The sequence below is a fragment of the Lemur catta genome, chromosome 20 (genome assembly GCF_020740605.2).
Source record: "Lemur catta isolate mLemCat1 chromosome 20, mLemCat1.pri, whole genome shotgun sequence".
Taxonomy (NCBI): Eukaryota; Metazoa; Chordata; class Mammalia; order Primates; family Lemuridae; genus Lemur; species Lemur catta.
In genome coordinates this window covers 3,066,305-3,090,857 of record NC_059147.1, presented here as the reverse complement: position 1 = coordinate 3,090,857, position 24,553 = coordinate 3,066,305, and the positions used below count along the sequence as shown (strand labels likewise).

Here is a 24,553-nt window from a genome sequence, read left to right as displayed (position 1 = left end):
ATAGATATAGTATGATGCATGTGAGTTGCAGAGATGTTAAAATATGAGGGGGAAAAGTGCATCTTAAAGTCAATGCAATAGGGTTTGTTTTCCTTCAGCCAATCCCCGAATGTAGAGTCTATTTTTCTTGGTATAATCATGTGTCTTTAATACATGAATTTCTGTAAAATAATTTCCCTGTACCCAAGACTTCAGGTTTTTTTTTTTTTTTTTTTTTAGACAGAGTCTCACTCTGTTGCCCGGGCTAGAGTGCCACGGTGTCAGCCTAGTTCACAGCAACCTCAAACTCCTGGGCTCAAGCAATCCTCCTGCCTCAGCCTCCTGAGTAGCTGGGACTACAGGCATGCGCCACCAGGCCCGGCTAATTTTTCTATATATATTTTTAGCTGTCCATATAATTTCTTTCTATTTTTAGTAGAGATGGGGTCTCGCTCTTGCTCAGGCTGGTCTCGAACTCCTGAGCTCAAACAATCCTCCTGCCTCCGCCTCCCAGAGTGCTAGGATTATAGGTGTGAGCCACCGTGCCCGGCCAAGACTTAAGGTTTTTTAATCTTACTAAATGTAAGAGAAAATAGCTGAGGCAAAGATTTGTTTTTGATTCTTATTTCGGGCAATAGCAGAGGCTCTCGGACTGAACTATTAAGCATGGATATTAAGAATTTGTTCTTTTTCATTTTATCAGATGAAAAGATAACTAAAAGTTTATATGCCTCCTGGAGAGATGCATGCTGTTTGATTCTTAGGTACAATTTCATAACACTTTAAATTTCATCTTGATGTGGCATAAAGAACAACGTTACCGACTTACTTGGATTTACATTCTGACTCTGCCACTCACTCACTATGCAGCTAGGTATGTCACTTTGTATAGACTACTATAGATAGACTTCAGTTTCCTCCTGTGTAAATTCATCATAGTTAAATAGACGATATCTACAAAGTGGAAAGTGTTTACCAACAGCAGTTCAGTAAGCCTCTGTCATGATGAAAGGATGCTCTACTGGGGAACCGAGACGAGAACACAGAGTCTGTGGAGCTGGATGTCAGGCCTGGCAGTAGGATTGCTAGAGCCTTACCTGGAGTCAACGTGGAGTGGAAGGATTATTTTTTTATAGGTCATTCCTCAGAAAATGATGAGGTGACTTTACTATTAAAAAGAATTAATGCTACAAAATTACAGCTAGAAAAGAAGAATAAGTTCTAATGTTCTATAGCACTGTGCTGTGACTGTAGTTAACAACAACATATAGTTTCAAATAGCTAGAAGGAGGATGTTGAATGTCCCCAACTCACATGCTAAATGTTTGAGATGGTGGATATAGTAATTATCTGACCTGATCACTATACATTGTATATATCAAAGCATCACTATGTATCCCATAAATAGGTACAGTTATGTGTCAATTAAAAAATAATTAGTGCTAATAAACACTATCTTGTTAAATGATGTTATATTAATCTGGGAGCAAAAGGAAAGGTTGGGAATGCAAAAAGAATGGTTTTGATAATTTGAGAAGGATTTTTTTTTTTTTTTTTTTTTTTGAGACAGAGTCTTGCTCAGTTGCCCGGGCTAGAGTGAGTGCCGTGGCATCAGCCTAGCTCACAGCAACCTCAGACTCCTGGGCTTAAGCGATCCTACTGCCTCAGCCTCCCGAGTAGCTGGGACTACAGGCATGTGCCACCATGCCTGGCTAATTTTTCTATATATATTTTTAGCTGGCCATATAATTTCTTTCTATTTTTAGTAGAGACAGGGTCTCGCTCTTGCTCAGGCTGGTCTCGAACTCCTGAGCTCGAGCAATCCTTCTGCCTCGGCCTTCCAGAGTGCTAGGATTACAGGAGTGAGCCACCTCGACTGGCCTTGAGAAGGATTTCGAAGTAGCAGTTTATTCCTAAAGGTTAGGAAAAGAAAAGGTCATTCATTCGTTCGTGAAATATATAGAGAGCACCTACTGGAAGTTGGGTACTCTGCTAGGCTCTGGGAACACAGCAATGAAGAATGCGGACAAGGTCCCTGTACTTGTGGAGCTTACCTTAGGGTGGAGATAGGAATACACCATTTAAAAAAGTAAACAATCTAAAAAAACAAGATAATTGCATAATAATACTCAAGGTTTTCTTCTCTGAGATGGTGACGTTTCAACTGAGACCTGATGACAAGGAGTGACGTTTCTTGTCCTTGGGGTTCATGGAGCTTCGCATATCTGTGGATTTACAGTTTCCACCAAATTTCATCAAAATTGTGTGGCTACTATTTTTTCCTCTCTCCTTTGGAAACTCCAGTTACAGATATGTTAGGCCCCCTGCCATTCCGCAGTTATTCGCTCTCTTTTTTTCCCTCTCTCTCTGTTTCTTGATAGTTGCTAAATCTTCATTTTCACTAATCTTTTCTTCTGTAACATTTAACCTGCCTTTAGTTCCATCCCGTATATTCTTCATCTCAGATGTAGTTTTCAACTCTAGAATTTCTGTTTGGGACTTTTAAATTTCTTCTGTGTCTCCACTTAACATCTGCGTTTTCTCTAGCCGCCTGGACACCAGGGCAGTGAGTGTTCACCCCACTTGTCCCTCGTCTCTCAGGCCTCACTGTCCTTCATGGCCTGAGGCCGAGTGTCTGCAGAACTGATCTTGCACATAGCTTGTCTAGCTTTGAAGTTGCTTCAGACAGAATCGTGAATCTGGGCCTTGCTCTCTCTTGGCTGAATGTAGAAGTCTCCTGCTTCTATTATTTAGTTCATATTTACTGTCAGGTTTTTAAATGTGCAAAAAAGCCACGTGTTGATTTAAACCAGTTGCTGGCGATAAAAAACACTTTAGATTCTGATTGTACATACTTTTTCCATGTGGTGAGGCACATGGCTTCTCTTCGGCCTCTGTGCTAATCTTCATCCAGAGTCTATTAACATTGTAACTATCAAAAAGCTGTGCTGTTTTTCTTTCTTTTTTTTTAATTAAAAAAAAATCACTTTGGATTTTACCAGTAAGAGAAATCTGCTTCAGAACCTTTTATTATTTATTATGCTATTATGGTATCACATTCCTGGGTTGAGCTGCTTCCCATGTGTAGTTATCAACATTTTTATGGCATTATACATGGCCCAAGAACTTTTGAATGTAAATTGAAGTGGAGTTTCTTTTCTTAATTTTGATAAAATCTACGTAACATAAAATTTACCATTTTAACCATTCTTAAGTGTACAATTCAGTGACATTAAATACCAGTGTCTGAGCTCCTGTTTTCAATTCTTTGGGGTATATACCTAGTAGTGGAATTGCTGGATCATATGGTAATTCTATGTTTAACTTTTTGGGGGGGGGGCCTGGGTCTCTGCTTTGTCACCCTGGCTGGAGTGCAGTGGCATGATCAGAGTTCACTGCAGCCTCAAACTGCTGGGTTCAAGGGATCCTCCTGCCTCAACCTTCTAAGCAGCTGGGACTATAGGCACACACCACCATGCCAGCTAATTTTTTTTATTTTTTGTAGAGACACGGTCTGGCTATGTTGCCCAAGTTGATCTCAAACTCTTGGGCTCAGGCCATCCTCCTGCCTCGGCCTCCCAACATGCTGGGACTATATAGGTGTGAGCCACCACACCCTACCAACATTTTGAGAAACCACCAAACTGTTTTACATAGTGGGTGCACCATTTTACATTCCCACCAGCAATATGCAAGGGTTTCAATTTCTCTGCATCCTTACCAACACTTGTTATTTTCTGGTTTTTTAATAATGGCTATCCTTATGGGTGTGAAGTGGTATTTCACTGTGGCTTTGATTTGCATTTCCCTAGTGACTAGTGATATTGAACATCTTTTCATGTGCTTATTGCCTGTTTATATATCCTTTTTGGAGAAATGTCTATTCAAGTTCTTTGCTCATTTTTGAATTGGGTTGTTTTTTGGAGGGGATTATGTTTTAATGCCCAAATCTATCTGCTGTCCAAAAAGTCTGGGATTTTTTTATACTCATTTAGGTATTTTATATCTAACATACCTAGAAAATACTACATAGAAAATTGCTTCATGTCTGTGATAACTGCCCATATGTGACAGACAATAAATGAAGCAGATGGTGATTCCAAGTTGCTTCCCAGGCATCTGGGCTGTTTTCAGAGTGTGCTCTTTCTGTTTCTATGTGGCAAATTTCCAGAAAAGAAGGGCTGAGTAGGGATGTGATTTGAGGGAAAGACTCCCCAAGGCTCCAGTGATAGATATGTTAAGCTTCACTTTTCATTTGGCTGGAAAATTTTATCTCTGTAGTGAAATACAAAACATAACAAAAGAAGCCTCTTACTTCTTGGCCTCTGGTTGCTGATTAGACCTGCAGTCTCTCGTGTCATGGCTAAGGGATCTGTCCACGCTCCAGCCGCAACAGCTCTGACAGAAGTTGGCCAGGCACCTCTTTTGGGTTGGGAACCACGTGCACTTGATGCTGAGGAGGAGAGAAACGTAACTCCTGCGCTTCAGGGAACTTGGGGTTAAAAGCTGTAAGTGTGACTTTGAGGTTGTAGAAATATAAAACACCTAAAAAAAGTCAAACCTGGGTAACAAAAGAATCAGTTGAACACCTCTGCCTACAGTTATTTCAGTTATTTCTTTCTTTCCTGGTGTGCCAGCACGTGAGTGCAAGGAAAAGGAACGAGAGCAAAGTAAATAGAAAAGAGCTGCCGTCTCCGCAGGGGCCACCGTGTCCCCGGCCCTGTGCCGTGTGCTCTGCGCCTGTGAGTGTGTTTAATAGTCACAAGTCAGGAAAATGGAACTCTAAGACGCAGTTAAGAAGCTGCTCAGGGTCACATACTTAGTAAGTGACAGATCGTGGATACAAACATAGGTCAGCGTGACTCCATTTTTGTGACAGAAGTACCGACAGCTTGTTGGATGGAGGAGAAAGAAAAGCACTTCAAATAGTTTAGTGTTACTGCCGCTGGCTTGGAAGGCAACATGGATATTATTTAGAAAATAGAGGATTTAAGTAGATGTAGCGACCTTTATTTTATTTTATTTTATTTTTAATTTTTGGGAATGTTAGTAAAAGTGCCAAAAGCCAAGTGCTCACTTCAGCCTCAACTGATGCAGGGGTCCTGTCCACATGTATTGCAGGTTTTCTTTTCACATTCAAATTTTGGATTCAAGTATTTTGTTTAGATTTTGACCAGCTTTGATCTGGACTGCTGTGTTCTCCTTATTGGCCTCACTGCCTCCTCCTGAACAAAATGTTATTTCACAAGTCTCCTTTCCTAAGAATTCTTACCATGTCCTCATCTTTCTACCTCTAAGCCTTGATGGCTCCCCTAAACCTGTCTTTGATGGATTCTGCTTCATGCAAGGTTTGAAAGTCTCCAGTTAATCTATTTCAGTCTACATCGTAGCTCTACTCTCTTTGTTTTGGTTCTTGATGAATATACTTTTGAGTATTTTGTCTTACACTTACTCATTTGTGGGTTTTCTTCCCCACTGTTTTTTTTTTTTTTTTTTTTGAGAGTTCATGGCCCATCTCTTTAGGTTGAAGCCTAAAGACTGTCTGTAGAATCTCTATCGTACCAGACCAAGTTTTAACTTCCTAGGATGGAAAATCCAGTTGTCTCAAACTGACAGAAACCTACCACCAGTGTAGACTGTGTTAGGGGCATTCCTGGAAACGGCAGGATGTTTGCAAGCTGGGCTCCCACTCAAGAAATGTTTGTTGTACTTTGTAGACCAAGGCATGGGGAAAGTCATGATGCTCTTGTAAACAAGATGGAGAAACACGAGCTGAATCCTGGGGGTTTGGGGCTATTGTTTGCGACTGAACAGCCAGACCCCAGGAGGGTGGACTGATGTCAGCCTGGAGGCCAGTCACTGATGACGAGCTGAGGGCTCTGCTCACCCGCCCTGAGTTTAGCGTTTCTCTCAACTAAGAGCAGTGACCCCTAGAGTGCAAGCGTCCACACAGACAGAGGCTATGGTCCTGGCTTCCTTGGTGGTAACCAGCCAGGTCCAAGTTTTATGAATTTGTCAATTTTTAGCTACCCTCCATCAGTTCCCTTTCCTGAAAATGCCATCCCCATAGTCTTGGTGAGGTGGTAAATCCAGGACGTAATCTCCCACAGCAACAGCCAAGCAGGTTCCCGTCAGAGATCCCCCGAGAATGAGTGGTGCAAAGAGGGGTATGTGGCTGGAGTCCATGTGTCCCTCCCCACCCACCCCAGGCTTTTTTCTTTTCTTTTTTCCTGGAACTCTGTAATGAACAATGGACTTTTGGATTTGTCCTTTTGCATCTTATCTGTTCTGTCACATTTTCTCTTTTCACCCTAGGTTCTGGGAGATTTCCTCTCTTTTATGATTCTTTTGAACATTTTATTTCAGCTTTCATATTTTTTTGCTTGCTCAAGTTCACACCTATCAGCCTTTTTTTTTTTTTTTTTTTTTTTGAGACAGAGTCTTGGGCTAGAGTGCAGTGGTGTCATCATAGCTCACTGCAATCTCCAACTCCTGGGCTTGAGCAATCCTCCTGCCTCAGCCCCCTAAGTAGCTGGGACCACCATCAAAATGTGCCACCACACCTGGCTAATTTTTCTATTAATTTTTTGTATTTTTAGTAGAGACGGGGTCTCGCTCTTGCTCAGGCTGGCCTTGAACTCCTGACCGCAAGCAATCCGCCCGCCTCAGCCTCCCAGAGTGCTAGGATTACAGGCGTGAGCCACCGCGCCCAGCCTCACCTTTCATACTCTTAATCTCTAATGGTTTTCTCTTGTTCTCTGGTTATTCTTTTTTCAAATCAACCTGTTCCGGTTTTATAAAATCTTTCTTAAATCTCATTTTGTCAAATTTTCTTCTATTCCCTGTTTATCTTTTTTTTTTTTTTTTTTAAGCTTGTTTTTCATGTCTGTATATCTTGATCTTTCTCTTTTAGGATGCTGGTTCTGGTAATATCTGGTAATCTTTGGTTGGCTGGTCATATTTAAGAAAGAAGGTTGCCAGGCGCAGTGGTGCATCCTTGTAGTCCCAGCTACTCTTGGGAGACCTAGGCTGGAGGATCACTTGAGCCCAGGAGTTTGAGCCCAGCCTTTTTTTTTTTTAGTGGAAAAAAAGAAAAAGCAGGGGACTATGTAACTGGGTGGCTTCTCCCCAGTGAGAATACTGACTGGTGGTCTGGCATGGGTTGAGGGGGTAGTTTGACTTGTCTTTAGGCCGAGGGCACTTGATTACCTAGAATGAGGACTTTGCTCTGGGTACCGAGGTGGTGCCTGAAAGCCTTGGGTTCTCCAACGCAGATGAATTTCCTTAGGGAACAGCTGTCAGGACTTGTTTGTTTGCTTTTGTCTGAGGGTAAGTGCCAGCTGCTGTGCTTGCTGGGCGTGTATGTGAGGGACTGGGGGTGGCGGGAGATGGGGGTGGCGAGAAGCAGGTGGGTACAGTTGATCCACCCTCAGAGCTTGCCCAGGGCCCTGCAGGTGCCTGGCAGCCTGCCCTGCAGCCTGCTGTCTGCCTGTTAACCCCGCCCAGCCGCCTCTGGGTTCCAGATGGGTAGTGGCTCTCTCATCCCCAGTGGTCCTCACTTACCTTGTCCTCAAGATATGGCTTTATTCCCTTTTATACTTCTGCTCCTCTAATATGAAGGGTCAAGGCAGAGAAAGCATGTCTGCTTCATTAATAAAAATTGAAAAAAACACATACACATTTAGTGTCTGTTATTCCACAGAAAATACTTCCAGCAAAAGAGCTCTAAACCAGTGTATTTTTCCATTAAAGTAAATAATTTATTTTTATTGCTTAAAAAAGTATATAAGTAATATACAAAAACATGCTCCTTATAAAAATGCAAATACAACAGCATGTGTACTGTGAAGGGAAAATGGCTTTTCCCTTCTTTTTTCCCCCACCCAATTCTGCTCTGTTCCCAGAAAGTGACTGCTGTTAATAATTGGATGTATAGCCTTTCCAGCCATTGTTAGTGGATTTATGTATCTATGTTACATTTTTAATTTAGATGGGATTAAATTTTACGTGCTGTGAGTTTTTTTTTTTTCACTTGGTCATATGCCTTGGATAGTTTTTGATGTTAGTAGATAGATATAGAGTCAGCGCTTTCCCCTACTAGTTGACATTTAAGTAGTTTGCAGTTTTTCTAAAAAGGCAAAAGCTTTTACTTTCTTGTTTCATTGACCTTTAGCTGCTTCCCACCCAAATTGAGAAATACTCGTCATATCTGTAAAGAATCCTAACGTACTGAACTGAAAAACTTAAGTGGATGAAATATAGCAACTTGAATAGATCATACATAACATATGATAATATTTAGAAGTGCAGTTCAAATATCAACCAAATGAAATGCTAAGTTTTTTTTTAATTTCAGTAGCTTTAGGGGGTATAAGTTGAATTCCATTGCATGTATACATCGCATAGTGGTGGAGTCTGGGCTTTGGGTGCACCCATCACCCGAGTAGTGCCGCTGTGTCCCACAGGTGATTTTCCATCCCTCACCCCCCTTCCCTTTCCCCTTTGAAGTCTCCAGTGTCCACTGTACCACTCTGTGTGCTTGTGTAGTCACAGCTTTGCTCCCACATGTAAATGAGAACATGCAGCATTTATTTTGCTGTTCCTGAGTTACTTAGGATAATGGCCTCCAGTTCCATCCAAGTTGCTGCAAAAGACGTAATTTCATTCTTTCTTATGGCTGAGTACTCTGCCATGGTATATATACACCACGTTTTCTTTATTCACTCATCGGTTGGTGTGCACTTAGGGTGATTCCATATCTTTGTGATTGTGAACTGTGCTGTGATAAACATACAAGTGCAGGTGTCTTTTCTTTTCCTAAAACTTCCTTTTTTTTTTTTTGAAACGGAGTCTTGCTTTGTTGCCCGGGCTAGAGTGCCGCGGCGTCAGCCTAGCTCACAGCAACCTCAAACTCCTGGGCTTAAGCAATCCTCCTGCCTCAGTCTCCTGAGTAGCTGGGACTACAGGCATGCGCCACCATGCCTGGCTAATTTTTTTCTATATATTTTTAGTTGTCCAGATAATTTTTCTATTTTTTAGTAGAGACAGGGGTCTCGCTCTTGCTCAGGCTGGTCTCGAACTCCTGACCTCGAGCGATCCTCCCGCTTCGGCCTCCCAGAGTGCTAGGATTACAAGTGTGAGCCACCGCACCCAGCCTCCTAAAACTTCTTTATTAAAATTCATGTTATCCTATCCCAGTTCACGTATGGAGCAGAATCAAATCAAATTTATTTGCTTAGAGTTAAGGAGATGATCTAATTTGCATTTCTTCTCTAAAACATATTCATAACAAATATTCAAGTTTAAAATGTCCTTGTTTCTTCCCTATTGTGATTTTCTGGCTATTTCCTCCCTATTTTTCTTAGTTTGTTCTCAATGCTCTAAGCTCTTGCTTTATTTAGTCATTCTTTTTGTTATAAATCTTGAAACTGTAATCAGTTTAAGCTCAAGGGGGACTATTAAAGTGTTAATCTCCAGACAATCCCATTTTAAAATATGGGAACATCTGTTGACAAAAACACACATTTTGGGGACCCAGATCCACACTCTCCTTGGAGAAAGGCAGAAGTCTCCGCTTTGGGAGAGCAGAAATCCTTACATGGCCCGTCTGCAGGCCTCTATCTTGTTCCACACCAAAAGGTTTTGAGAGCTCTACCAGGCTTAGAGTAACATTGAATTTCATTCGCTATGTGGCAAAATGACCTGACCTCCCATTTTCACATTTCTTCATCTGCAGAAACCTGCTATTCACCAGGCCTCCCTCTGCAGAGGCGGGTCAGAACTCCACCTTACGCTTTGCTTTTAACAAGAACAGCTAACATTCACAGAGCACTTAACCATGCGCAGGCAATATTATCAGAGTTTTACATTCATTATCTCGCTTAATCCTCAAAACCATCCCACACAGTGGGCCTTAATGGGGAAACTGAGGCCCAGAGGGGTTAAGTTACTTGCTAAAGTCACACAGTACTTTGCAGTACTGGTAGAGCTGGGGTTCAAACCCAGCTCTGCCAGCTGCCAAAGCCTGGGCTTTTAACCTCTAAGCTACACATTTACACTTAACCAGGGAACCCTCTTGAGCACATGAGAAGAGAAACCTGCAGGCATCACCTATGAGATGGGTGACTGTGGGAGACTAGATAATTGCCCCCCAAAAGACATTCATGTCCTACTCCCTGGAACCTATGAATGCCACTTTATATGGCAAAAAGGAACTTTGCAGATGTGATTAAGGATCTTGAAATGGCGGCATGATCCTGGATTACGCGGGTGAGCGTTCAATGCAGTCACACGTCTCGTAGAAAAGAAAGGCGACAAGAAATGGACACACGCGCGCACAGAGCCGGACAAGGCCGAGTGCTGCCGCCGCCGCCGCGAACCCAGAGCTGCCGGCAGCCCCGGAGCTGGAGGAGGCGTGAGTTCTCCCGCGGGGCCTCTGGAGGAGGTGTGGCCCTGCCGGCGCCTTAATTCGGCCGGTAACACTGGTTTGCAACTTGGGGCCTCCAGAGCTCTGAGAGAGTAAACTGGTGTTTTGAGCCACTAAGTTTGTGGTAATTTGTTACAGTGGCCAGAGGAAATTAACCTAGTGACCTTGTGACCTCTTTAGCTCCAGCTTCCTAATCTGTTAAACAAGGATATTAATGGGTACATACCTAGTATTTAAAAAGCTACTGAATTTTGAATGCTTGGCAGGGTACCTGGCACAGGTCAATGCTCAGAAGAGGTTAGGTATTATGATTACTAAGGGGCTCTGATAGGAGCACGCCCGGGATGCTCGGGGGCTCCCAGGAAGGGCGGTTGAGCTAGCGCAGCCTGGAGCTCACACGACGCGTCTGGCCAGAAAGGTTAGCAGAGCATTTTAGAGGCAAACAAATTGAAGTTAATTAAAAGTGCCAATATATGGCATTTACTGACTAAACGGCAGGAAACTGACCAAAAAAATCTTCACTTCCAATTTTTTTTTTTCTTTTTGAGAGTCTCGCTGTGTTGCCCAGGCTAGAGTGAGTGCTGTGGCGTCAGCCTAGCTCACAGCAACCTCAAACTCCTGGGCTCAGTCGATCCTCCTGCCTCAGCCTCCCGAGTAGCTGGGACTACAGGCGTGCACCACCGTGCCCGGCTAATTTTTTCTATATATATTTTAGTTGGCTAGATAGTTTCTTTCTATTGTTTAGTAGAGATGGGGAATGACCTTCCCTCTGTTGTCCATAGGAATGAGCAGGGGGAGGGCTGTTTTGGTCTAGGTGCTGGTCTGAGGAGTCTAAGGATTGTTTCTCCCTGAGGGTCGGCTGCAGCAGGTTTGGCTTGGAGGTGTCCCCATCTGTTCACGCAGCTCCAGGTGACGCCACTGCCTTCATCGTGGGTTGCTCTGGCCAAGGGATGGAGGAATTAGCACGGCCTGGAGTGGCTCTCAGCAGGCCTGGGCCAGCTGACACACACCACTTAGGTTTCCAAGGAGCCACGCTGTCCCCTCCCACACATGGCTGATGCACTTGTGGCTAAATGCAGTGTGGTCAGGGCCCCAGGCCAGATTCAGGGCAGGAAATAGAATGCCACCTCCATCACCAGGGAAACAGTGGTCTGCGGGCACGACTTAAACGGAGGCCAAGAGAAAGCTCCAAGGGACGGGCAGCAGAGGAACGGAGGCCAGAGGGCAACTTGCACGGATCTTGTCTTGCGTTATACCTGTTGACAAGTCACTTAACTGCCCCCAGCTTTATCTGCGAATAAGATGAAGGCAACAATATTTACGCATCTCACTGGAGACTCAGGAGAACAATATTTCTGACAGACCACTTGGGATCCATGGATGGAAGGTGGTATGTAAGTGCAGATGATAAAGGTGCTGTGTGTTTGTGTTTCAGCAGTGTATCAGGGGCATGTAGAGCAGAAGGCACTTTGAGAATCTGATCAAAAGCAAACAAGCAGTAAGAAAAAGGAACAGCTCTCAGATTTAGGTGTGTGCATTTGTCTTTGGTTTTGTGCAGGTTTGGGGGAATTGCGTGTGTAATTCAGACCTCAGAACTGTTTTCTACCTGTCACTGTGATTACCAATACCGACACTTAAATCCTTGAAGAATGCTGTACTTAGTGTTTGCTCCCAAATGTTTGCCAACTTTGCATTAAAAAAATTCCCAAATTGTGCCCATTTGGGCAGCACATACACTAAAATCAGAATAATACTGAGGATTAGCATGGCCCTGCACAAGGATGCCATACGAATTCGTGAAATGTTCAATATTAAACAAAATTCCCAAATTAATTCTACCATGTAGTTTATGAGTTGTATGTAGAGTCTGGAATATGTCTTCCCAAGTCAGATGGGGAATCTATTTTGAAAACAAAGCACAAAGAGGAATAGCTGCTCTTTCCCCATGGGATTTGCTACTTCTGAGGAGTCCTCCTGAGTCTGTTAAATGTACATGTTTTCTGTTCATTTAAGTCTCAGCCATTGACCTCAGACCACCCTGTATGGTTATTAAACATTGTTTTTTGTCAACTGGGGTCCTGAGAGAGTCTACTGCTCTGTGTTTGTGGTTAATTAAACCTTTCTCTTGTGCATATTGCTGTCTAGAATAATTCCTGTGGGTCTAGGTGAATGATGACTATTATAGGAAAAAAAGTTTTGTTGAATAACACATATACTTCATTTCTTAAAAAGTAGAAAAAAGATATAAATGAAATATAGAAAATAAAGATCCTCTGCAATTCTCCCATGCAAAATTAACTGTACTGGTGTACATGTATATTTTAAACAAAAATGGGATTCTAACATATGTACTTGCTGTTTTGTGACCTGTTTTCGGAGTGGTCCTCACCTACTGGGTCTGGGAAGAGCATCCTATAAGCTTACAGTCTCCTGGGGAGGGTCCTGCTTCTGTTGCCGGCCTGTGGGTGCTGGCATGGGGGCCTCGGAAGCACCTTCAAGGCTGATTCTCTTAGATGTTGCTCCACTGCCTTAGCGCCCCTGTGTTTTGGCAACAGCACCCTCCCAGCAGGGTAAACACTTGCTTCTGTGTGGATGCCCGTCCCAGCCAGGCCCATCCATCCTCCATGCCTGTTTTTTTCATACCAGCCCTGATTAGGGCATAACTTAAATGCAGTGCGATACACACATATTACAGCCTGTGGAATTTTAACACATACATACACCCTTGTGACAACACCCAGGGTAGAAAACCTCTCCATCCCAGAAGCAGCTTTGTGTCCCCTCCAAGTCAGTCCCTCTCCCCTACCTGCCCAGGTAATCACTTCCATTCGTTCCCAAGCACTGACTTGTCGTGTTACTTCCCCACCTCGAAACGGTCCAGAGGATGGTTCCCCCCGTCTTGCTGCTGCAGGTCTGAATGTCTCTGCCTCATTTTCCTGCCCACCCTCTTAAGGATCCCCGCTGCGGAGCGAGCTGGGCCTCCACGGACCCCTCCCGAAGGAGGGCCGACCTTGCCCTGTCACCGGCACCCGCCCGGCTCCCCCTGGAGCCTTGTTTACTCGGTGTCCTCACCAGAGCTGCCTTTCCTCAACTTCCCCAAGCCTCACCCTCACAAGTCCTGCTTTCTCCAAGAAGCCCTCCCCAGTTTCTTTGCCTCCTTCTTACGCCCTGAATCCGCTGGCACCGTGTGGCTGAGCCTCTGCAGACACGGGGCACAGAAGCCCACCCTGGCCCCCGTGCCCTCCAGCTGAGATTCGCGGCGACCATCGATACCCTGCAGCAGACGCTGTTCCAGACCCTCCTCCTGTGCTCACCCGTTCTCTCGCATCTGGGGCTGCCGGAGGGTCTGTCGCTCCCCGAACCCCAGTCCCTGTTCAGTGTCTGTCTCTGCCCTCTTTCCTGCCCCGCTCCTGGGACGTGGCTGCCAAGGTCACCCCGTCCTCCTCTGTGCAGCCCCAGGTCCCACCTCTGCTACAAACTCTTCAGATTTGGTACCAGAACATCCTGGGACTGGGCTGTCCTCCGAGGGGAGGGATGGGCTGAGGGGACAGTATGTGGGCCTGACAGAGGTCAGCTGCTTTTTAGCAGATGTGGGGGGCACGGGTGTCTCATCCAGCTTTGCCCCGTCCCTCTCATGTCCTTTGTGCCTAGCCGTGAGCAACTGTCCCGCTTTCTCTGTTGTCCCGCCGTGTTAACCTCACTCCCGTGCACACTGTCGGGTTCCCGCGGCGCAGGCAGAGGTCAGAGGTCACCGGCGTTGGCAGTTGAGGGCAAATAAGACATGGCAGCCACGCGCTTAGCACAGGGTTTGCCAGAGCTCGGGCCGAGGAAAGTGCGGCGACGTCAGAGCCTGCAGCTCCTTCCCGATTCCTGTCGGCCGGGGCAGGTGAAGCAGGGCCTCAGATTTCTGTGTCAGTGGGTGGGGGGCTTCCAGAACCCTCTTGTCTGCAGTGGCCACAGGCCCGGGCCGTAGAGCCGGTCCCAGGCCGGCTCCGCGCCGACGCCCGTGGGAGCCCGGCGGGCGTGCTGGCAGGAAACTGGCCGGCCCGGTTCCAACTCGCGAAGATGTAACTGGGTTTTCTAAACTGGCATCTGGCAAATGCAGCCTCCTGGAGACAAAGGCAGGTTCTAGATCGAAAACAGAAAGTTTTAGTTTCTTCCGGTTGTGCGCAAACACTGGGGTCCGCTGCCTGCAGTCAAGCCAGCTTCTCACGCCAAGCCTCGCTTCCCTTGTCTGGAAAACAGTGATAGCGGTTTCTTCCTTCTAGAATTGTTGTGAGGAGCAAATAAGGTAGTTTATGTGAGGATGGAGCACAGTTGCCTGGCTCAAAAAATATTCATGTTTTAATTTTTTTCCTAAGTGTGTGTTGAGGCTTAGTGAATGAATGAATGAATGAATGCTGATCTGGATTTGGCTCCTGAAGGTGCTTTTTTGTTCTCCTCTAGTATTTTCTGGCTGATTCCATCTGACCTTGCTTAGGCATGTGGGGAAGGAAGTGGCGACACGAAGAGGCTTCGCCAGCGGAGGGTGCCGCAGGCAGAGGACAGTGAGGTCCTGGCAGCAAAGCCAGCAGCCACCGGAGAGCTGGCGGGACTCGCCCCACACACAGGCGAGGTTTCCGTGCAGCTGCTGTCCCCTCTCTGCTGCTGCAGTGAGGCCGGCTTGATCCGGTTTCCTTCCCAAGCGCAGTTCTGTGACTCGCCCTGTCAGCACTGTGGCCGTTGTTTCATGACCTTTGTGGGCAGCCAGGACGAGACGAGCTGTGGACCTTTTACTATGAAAGAGCAACCAGTATTGGTGTCTGAGCACCCCTGCCCCTCACCGCCCCCCACTGTCGGGGCATCGGCCAGTCTTACCCCCCAGAACACGCCTGCAGCCCCAGAGCAGGGAGGGCAGTTCCATGGTCCCTCTGAGGACAGTGGCTTTACCATTGGTCCCGTCTTTGCCGTTGACTCGCCATGTGTCCTTCCCCTCTCGGCTTCAGAGTCCACACAATAAGGGAGATGACACCTCCAGTCCTTGAGATCCCTCCTGTGGCAGAACAGTAGAAGTCAGGAACACGGGGTGAGAATTCTGTCTCCGTGACTTTCTGATTCCGTGGCCTGGGGTGAGCCACTCAAGTTCTCCAGATTGTTCCCCTCTCCAAGTGGGGGTGATACATAGTCATCTACCCCGCAGGGCTGCAGCATCTTCTAAGCAAGGCAGGGTGGCCGGAGTGCTCAGCGCGGCCTGTGGGCGAGTGTCAAAAGCCTGCAGCCCGTTCTCTCACCCCTGCCAGCGAGGCCAGGCCGGCTGTGGCCCCACAGTGCTGCTTGCAGAGGCCCCCCCCTCCCGGGGCCCTCTGGGACGGTCTGGCCAGGGAGCCTTCCTTGACACACAAGCAGGGAGTCATCCCTCTCCCCTACTGCATGTGCCCCGGGCTCTGTGGGCTCTGCACCTCTTTGTTGTTTCTTAAGTAGTTTTATTTGGGGAGGCAATAGCTGGACCCTTCCCGCCTGGAGGTGACTGACCAGGCCCCGGCCAGGGTCAAGCAGCCCCACTGAAGCAAAGCGGGGCGGCTGAGCCATCTGCTGCTGGCCAGGAGGTCCCTCTGTCCTGGAGGCTACCGGAAGCCAGGGGTCCCCTGCTCAAATCCTGCTCCCTGCACCAGGATTCTGGGTTTTGAACTCAGGTCAGCTTTGCACTAGGACTCCTTCCCCCCCTTCCTCCCTCCTTGGACCACACGGTGTCTGCTTCACAACTGGACACTTTGCTAAGTGATGCAGGAAGTCAGCCCCCAGAGAGGCAGATAGAGCCCAGCAAAGCAGATAACCAAGCGAAGCCTCTGGATGCCTCTGGGGCCTGGGACAGGGTCAGAGATAAGAGGAAATGCCAGGCTTATCGCTGCTGCCTGAGTTCTGGAGAAATCATCCCGGCGGCCAGCCCACCACATTCCCAGTGCTCCAGGCAGTTTGGCAGCATCCATCTCCAGGCAGAGTAAACACAGAGTTGGCACAGCCCTGGTGGCTGCAGGATGGGGACTTTGTGCCCCAGTCCAGCACCGCTCGGTCCCAGCACCCGAGGCCAGCAGCGGGCATCGGATTACACCCAGATATTTGCGGTAAGAGCAGCTCCGGGCCAATGTGCTTTGAAGTAGGAGGCTGAGGAACAATTGGTAGGATCACAGGACTAAGGAAGCCCTGGTGACAACTGTTCCACAGACCTGGGTCTTCTTGGACCAAGAAACTCAATCAGCCGAAAGCTTTGGTTTATGGGTACAATCTGGGGATGATCAGCCTGGGCCTTTCCCAGTTCATGCGGGGTATAGTGCGTAGACAGTGCCATGTGGCAGCTGCCCCTGACGTTGTCCTCACTGAACTCTGTGCAGCGTTCGGAGGTTCTTTTTCATCTCCATTTTCTTTCTCAAGTAAGCTCGGCTTAACGGAGGACACGTTTGCACTTTCTGAGTGCACATCAGCTAACGGTGCATGTGGGGAGGGGCCTGGGGGCGCGCTTAGGATTGCGAAGCTGTTCCCTGGGGCTGCCTGCTCCTGCGCCCACCCCAGAACGAGGTGACTGAGCACAGTGCTGCCGTGTTGGGCTGATCGTCTCAGGCGAGGCTGGCCTGGAGGATGGCAGTCATAACGTCTGCCCTTCTCATGTGCTCACCACGTGCCAGCCCCGTGCTAAGTGCTTCGCTTACATTGCTACTCACCGGGCCCTGTGGTGATCGCACTGTTGGTGAGCTCCTGTGAGGACGAGGCAAGCTGTGTTCAGAGAAGTTAAGTGCCAGGTATGCAGCAAGTCCATGTGGCATTTTACGTGAAGTAGGAAAGGGCAACTTCCCTGTCTTGGAAAATTGTCATATTTGCTTTTGTTAGAACAAGACCCTTCACTGCAACGTGCTGCAACATGCCTGCTATGCAGACACACGACAGAGTGTGCCGTGCGCTTGGCCCCTTAGATACTGTGCTCTGAGCTCTGCGTCATCTGCTGCCTGTCCTGGTCCCCAGAGGCAAGCACATTGGAGTCTTTTAGCTGTTTCTTCTGATATTTGCCTCCATATTTCCTCATTATCAGTTTCTGTGCATGATCTGTTAACTTCCTATTAAGATAAGTGAAGATCTGGTTCTCACCCCTCCACTGCCCCTCCCCCACGCTCACAATAGATGTGTCTCTGTTTTTACTTAATAAAGGGTTTACCTTATTATGGCTACAAATATCATTCATTGCAAAATCAATTGTTGAACTTTTAAAAAATTAATTATTGTACTTTAATCTCATTCTAAGAAGTCTGATTTCTTGGTGTCTCTAATTCCTTTTTCCCCTTTTTTCCCTACCTGCCATCATCATGCTGATGGCTGACATTTGAGCACCTCCTACGTGTCCAGCACCATTCTAGAAGCCTTCCGCACATTCTCACGGAGCCCCGAGCTCTCCGCGAGGTGCGCGTGTTGGTGTTATCGTCGTGGTGCAGACCAGGGAGCGCAGGCTCAGGGCAGGTGAACGCTGCCCCGCAGTTCTGACTGATCGCTGGCAAAGGGAGGAGTTAAATCCAGTCTAACTCCATGCTCAGGCCCATGCTTTTAACGTTTTGCTACGTGTCTTTAATCTTATTATAGTGTGTACTGCTTTTTTCCTCCTTGAAGTCATTCCTTTGGGGACTCTCCTTTCTCCTGCTTCAGCTTTGGACCTAGGTTGAAGCTTTTGTTTCCTGGAGCTCTTTTTTTTTTTTTTTTAATTTGTTTACTCTTTCATTTCGCAGGAGTATATCCTCAAAGCAACTTCCTTAGAAAGCATGCATAAATATTTTTGTATTTTTGCAAATCATAAAAGTCTTTATCTTGTCCTCTGACAATGGTGCAATGTCTTCAGAATTCTGAGGGGAAATGCTTTCCAGTCTGGAATTCTATACCCAGCCTGTCTTCCAGCATTCAGCTGTTTGTAGGGTGAGAAATCTGATGTCATTTTGGTTCCAGTTCTTTGGTATGTGTCTTAGTCTATTTTCTGTTGCTTATAACAGAATGCCCAAAACTGGGTAATTTTTAAAGAAAAGGAATTTATTTCTTACAGTTATGGAGGCTGAGAAGTCCAAGGTTGAGGGGCTACATCTGGTGAATTCCTTCTTACTGGTGGGTGCAGAGTCCCAAAGCAGTACAAGGCATCGTATGGTGAGGAGACTAAGTGTGCTAGCTCAGGTCGCTCCTCTTGTAAAGTCACCAGTCCCACTTCCATGATAACCCATTAATCCACGAATGCATTAATCCATACATGAGGGCAGAACCCTCCTGATCCCATCACGTCTTAAAGGCCCCACCTCTCAATACTACCACATTGGGATTAAATTTTAACATGAGTTTTGAAGGGGACAAATATTCAAACCATAGTAGTATATGACTTTTTTTTCTTTTAAATTTCAGGGAGCTTTTATAATCTCTTTATGCGTGTGTTCTAAAATTACATAATAACTATATTATTTCTTTGATAAATTCCTTCCCTCTTTCTCCCATTTCTCCTCCTGAAACTTCAATTAATTAGATGTGAGACCAGCTGGACCCATTGCCTAACATCTTTTCTCTCATGTATATGTCTTCATCTTTTAGTTCTATTTTCTGGCACATTATCTTAGCTTTATTTTCTAATCCCTATATTGAATTTTTAAATTTTAGCATGTATATTTTTAATTTCTCAGACCTCTTTTTTTTTTTTATTCTATGGTTCTTTGTCCATAACATCCTCTTCTTTTTTAATGGATGGAATAGAACAGACTTTTACACTTTTCTGTGGCTACAAATGACAGCTTTGTTGAGCATGATCGGTGGGAGGCTCCTGAGGGCCCCCCGAGCGCAGTGCGTGGAGTTGTGTACTGTTGGCCACTGAGTTTCTCCAGAAACAGCCTGTGATCTCCAGGGAGGGTGGTGGCTCCGGTCATGTCTTCTGTGCAGGGGTGACGGGAAGGAGGGGAGGCACCGTCTGGGGATAGACTCCTCAGTCCTACGTCTCTGCTCCCTGTTTACCCCAGGTGCGGTCCACAGGGTTCTCTGGAGTTCTATGCAGAAAGTAAGGCTTTGGTTTTCTTTTTCATGTTTCTCCAGTTACCTCTCCTCCAACAGCTTTTCATCTTCCAGAAATTCATTGATGATGCTCACGTGCCAATGGCTCCTCTTCCATGCTCTTTGTCGTTCAAGGTGTGTATTTGTTTTCTTCCCTTACTGCCACTTTAACCAGGTCTCTGGAGGGGATGCAGGTAAATGTGGGAGTTCAGTCTTGCACAGTGAGTCAGAGCCTTGATACCATTTTAAGATGAGGATGTTGCCATCCCTGTCACCCCATGATCCCGAGACTGTAACGTCACCAGAAGGCCAGGGAAGCATCTTAGGTTTCAGTGCACACTAACCCCACCCCAGGGCAAGCAGAGGAGTGGATCAGCTGCCCTGTCCTCACCCAGGAAAGATGAGGTGTTACTGGATTTGCTGCTCTGTGTTGATCCCATTCGGCTGCCTCTTCTCTGGTCTTGTTCTCTTGGCTTGAGGGGTGGAAGGCCTCCCTGACCTCTGGTCACCATTGCCCCGAAAGCAGTGCCCACAGCGTGCTGCAGCGTGTCCCCTGGGAGGGTGGAAAGAATCCGCACTTCGGCCCCAGGGAACCGCGTGCTCAGACATTTCTCCTGCGGGCTGGGGAACGCAAGGGGTTCAGAGCTGGTGCCCCTGGCTACTCTTTCATCAGAAACTTCTGTCATTGTGTTCCGGGCTTTCTCCCAGAGGGGCGCAGAGGGACTGCCCGGGGTTCCTGCCCTGTGCTTCTGTTGGCTGTTCTCAGACAGCCCAGCTCCTGCCTCCTCTCCCGACGGCCAGCTCGGTCTTGCGCTGCCTGCTGCAGCCTCGCTAGCTCCCACCTTCGATGCCACACGAAGGGATGCACCAAAAAGGCCCATTCTAGCCTCGGGGAGCTTCAGGGTGACTCCAGAGCAGAGGCGGCTGCAGCAGCCTCGCTCCTAGTGAATAAGCTGCCCTGTAAGCTTGTCGCTTAGGGGCGACCCGGGGCAAATCCTTTTGTAATTTAACTAGCTTTTGATATAAATATGTGTCTGGGGCATTTGTTTCCTTTGGGTTCATCTGGACATTTTAAGGTATCTTTCCAGGCTTTAACAGCCCAGACTGGCCTGGGTGCTGGTTGCTCCAGTGGTCTCCACGGCAGCAGAAACAGCGAAGTCTCTTCTGGAAGCTGGGCTCTGTCTGTGTAGGCCAGAGGGAACTTCACTCCACAAACATTACTGGCACCAGCTGGGAGAGAGGCATTGGGCTGGGTGCTAGACTTCCAGAGGTTTCTCCGAGTGGCCCTTTCCCAAGGTTTGATCCAGAGAATCCTGGTTCCCCAGGGAAGCGTGAGGTGTGAAGCGTGAGGTGTGAAGCGTGAGGTGTGAAGCGTGGGGCGTGAAGCGTGAGGTGTGAAGCGTGGGGAAATGGTGCCAGATGCAGGTTTCTTGGCTATGGCAGATGAGGCCCCACTGAGGTGCACAGTGAATGTCCAAGAGGGGCCGGGGCACGGTGTTACTACCAAAATTTCTTTTTCCAAGGAGACTTTGTATTTGTGCATTTGTTTGAAATCACAGCGAACGTACAGACCAGTGCTCTTTGGAGCACGCTCCAGGTCCTTCTGCCGACAGCGCCCAGGGTTGTGCTCCCCCAAATGGGTTTGGATTTCTGTGCAGGCCACTCAGGGCACAGAGGGACAGGCAGAAGGGACTGTGCTCAAACTGCGTTTGCACAGCAAGAGCCTTGTATTGATAGTTAGCTGTGGCTTAAATTGCAAAACCACCTAACAGTGCTTTTGGATGTCAAATTTCCTGATCAGAGTTTATCATAATTGCTTTTATTCAGAAGGGGAAAGCTCAGAGGGACACTAAAGCCCCCCTCCTCAGCACCGGCACTGCACATGGCTGAACCGTCCTCAGGAGGCCGTGTGCCCGGTGACCTGGGACGGCTGTCCCCCTCCGGGCCTTGCTTTCTCCTGAGGAGGGACTGGGTGAAGCCTGGGTAAAACAGATGGCTCTGTGACATCCTGGGGACTCTGAGGCGCCCCTGTGTTCCCCACCTCGGTGACAACCCGAGCATCTCTGCTTGTGTCTGGTTTATTTACTGATGCGTCTGTAAAAATTTTCATTAGAATTAAGGGTTTCTGAGGCTAAAATGTTTGGAAATCACAGGAAACACAGGCCCTGTTGCTCTCGAGGGCCCTGGTGAATCTGTTTCAGTTTAGAAATTGGGTGTCCAGCGCCGGCATAGTCATTACTGGGGAAACAGGGGTCTCTGGAGAGTGTCCCCAGCGGGCTCGGCAAGGAGCAGGACCCTGGGATGGCATTTGGCGAGCAGCCTAGGCCACTGTCCCTCGGTTCTATTTTAGGCACCAGTGACCGGTGGCCGAGGGCCCTGTGTGGGGAGGCGCCTGCAGGCTACCCCACGGGCAGTCTGAACACATGTTTTTGGCATCAGCAAAGTAGGAGCACCCAAAATTTGTTTTTAATTTACAGATGCATGAAAATTTTCATCATAGCAAAAGTCAGCACTTTGTCGAATGGTCTCACATTTTCTTTTGTTTGGGTCTTGCTTTTTATTGTAAATTCGGTGCGCGTGTGGCCTCAGTGCTTCGGGCCTCTGATGGTCCTGCTCTGTCTTGAGTCCAGCTCCGCGAGTGTCCGCACCTGGAAGCCCTTTCCTTCCGACCTTCGGCTCCAGCTACACGAGTCCCTGCCTACCCTGGGCAGATGCCTAAAATGTTTGCCCGTCAGCAGCCTCTCAGAGAGGAATGTCAGATGCTGCCGTGATGTCAAAGGGGCCCCAAGGAGAAGGGCCTGGGCCAAACTCAGCTTGTCGCCTGCGGCCGTGGCAGGGCGGGAGATAAGCAAAGCACAGGCACAGAGAACCCGGCGGCCGTGTGAGTCGGTGCTGTGGGGAGGGGACGGGGACGTCAGCTATCGAGGACGGTGAACTTCCAGGCACTGCCAGCGCAGGGAAAGCCAGAGGGCCGCGGCTCTTCTGCTTGCCCGTGTCAAGCCTGCGTCAGGATGTCAGGAGCCGCCAAGGAGAGTCTGGGGCCCCGGGGGCTGCCGGTGTTGGGCAAGGCCTGCTTAACCGCCATGGACAAAAAGCTTAACGTGCTGAACGAGAAGGTTGACAGACTCTTGCGTTTCCAAGAAGACGTCACAGAGAAACTGCAGGGCATGTGCCAAGGCATGGCCCACCTGGAGCAAGGCCTGCACCGGCTGGAGGCCTCCCGAGCGCTGGGCCCGGCGGGGGCCAACGGTGCCCCTTCGGCTGATGCTCAGGCCGGGTGGCCGGAGGTCCTGGAGCTGGTGAGGGCCGTGCGGCAGGACGCCGCCCAGCACAGCGCCAGGCTCGAAGCCCTCTTCAGGATGGTGGTGGCTGTGGACAGGGCCATCGCTTTGGTGGGGGCCACGTTCCAGAACTCAAAGGTGGTGGATTTCGTCATGCAAGGGAGTGTCCCCTGCAGGAAAGGCAGCCTGGCTGATGGCCCCGAAGAGGTTTGTTCCTGCTTCCCTGTCCTGGCTGGAAAGGGGGCCCAGGGCCTGGTGGGGAGGCTGGCCAGGCAGCTAGTCTTAGGAGAGCCGGAAGGATGCCGGAAGGATGCTGGCCCCTTGTCATGCTTCCTGTGTGAGCTGTTGGTGGGGAAAGGAGCGCTTGGACCTTACAGGTCGTAAGTGGGTTTCCAGCAGGACACCGGCCGCCACTCCCCCCAGGGAAAGGAAGAGGCGGTGCCCTGGCCAGGACTGTGGGGCCTCGGGCAGCTCTAAGAAAACTAGAAGTGGGGTGCAAACTGATTTGGGAGAGGAGGCTTGATACCACCATGGCTTCTCTTCCTCTTGGGCTCCTCTCTGCTCCGGCACTCCTGGGGTGGGGACAAGTAGAAAGAGGTCAGTTTGACCTGACAGAGCCCCTGCTCAGAAACCCAAGCCCCACTTCCTGTCCCCAGCCTTGTGCTTTCTGCCCCAGAGTGGGCGGAGTGTGCAGCTCTGTGGGGACGAGTGCTGATGGTGACCCAGGGGGCCAACAGGCAGGAGCCGGAGCCTGGGGCTGGAAGGTGGCATTTCTGGCAGCGCTGTTCCTAAGGGTTGCATAATCAAGCTTGCTGGCAAATGGAAGCTTGGCTGCTGGGAGAGGGTTGGGGCGCTGGTGTGTGTAGAGGGAACACCCTGTTTGGGAACAGCTAAGGGTCAGCCTCTCAGCAGCACTCAGACCACATGGAGCCAGCGTTTCAGATCCGCAGTTACCCACCCGCCTCTGGCCGGAGAGGGGCTGGGGTCGCAAGGGGTCTTGTGTCGGCTACCGAGGCTGAGGCAGGCGGGCAGGGATGCGCCTCCCTCCCAGTAGCCCGGGCCAGAGCTCACACTGCCGCAGCCACCCCGGCTCCCTGCTGTCGATGCAGCCGTCCCTGAGAATTTAGCCTGCAGGGGAGATGTGATCCACTGCTCTTACCACTGATCACCAACCTCAGCTTTAAAGAAGAAAATCAATCCGACACGGTCCGCCCTCCATGTCTGCACGGGCCGGCCGCATCCTCGCGTCCCACCAACAGTGGGTGGAAAATGTGCTTTGGCCTCGATGGCTGTGTCTGTGCTGAGCGTGTACAGGCTTTTCTTTCTTGTCGTTATGCCCTGAGCAATGCAGTATAACAGCTGCTTACATAGCATTTACACGGTATTAGGTGTTATAGGCAACCTAGAGAAGATCTGCAGTGTTTGGGAGGGTGTGTGTAGGTTATATGCAAATACTCTGCCATTCCCATCAGGGATCTGAGACTTTGCAGATTTTGGTATGTGAGGGGGGCCCTGGAACCAATCCCTGTGGATACCAAGGCGTGAATATAATCTGATAAAAATGAATCTAATCAACAGCATCAAACAAGGAAATTTATTTAATATGCACATGGTAAAAAAAATTATGTCGCATAAAGAGCATACAGCCCCCTCCTAGGCCATCCTCCAGTCCCCAGGACAACAGCCCAACCCCCCAGGCAGTCATAGGTACCGGTTTCCTCTGGATCCTTCCAGATACCGCTGTGTATCTACAAGCACATTGCTATACACACCACCTCTCTGTTCTGTTTTAACTTGAATATTATTCACATGTTCTGGCTTTGATTTTTTTTTA

General features: G+C 48.3%; 1 protein-coding gene and 1 non-coding gene across 5 annotated transcripts in view; both read left to right on the top strand.

The window, feature by feature from the left end:
- The first annotated feature begins 11,565 nt into the window (after window positions 1-11,565).
- Window positions 11,566-24,553, top strand: part of MYLK3 (myosin light chain kinase 3) — a 63,657-nt gene continuing 50,669 nt past the window's right edge. For 2 of the 4 annotated variants that reach the window (XM_045533344.1, XM_045533343.1), the window contains exon 1: window positions 11,566-11,795. In XM_045533344.1, coding sequence (XP_045389300.1) covers window positions 11,782-11,795 — 14 coding nt within the window. In that variant the 5' untranslated portion in view covers window positions 11,566-11,781. Of the gene's footprint in view, window positions 11,800-22,346; window positions 22,927-24,553 lie in introns of those variants that run through there. The other 2 variants (XM_045533342.1, XM_045533341.1) reach the window with 2 other exon arrangements.
- LOC123625581 lies at window positions 12,118-12,221 on the top strand. The gene has a single exon (XR_006730583.1). It is a non-coding gene; the product is annotated as a U6 spliceosomal RNA (small nuclear RNA).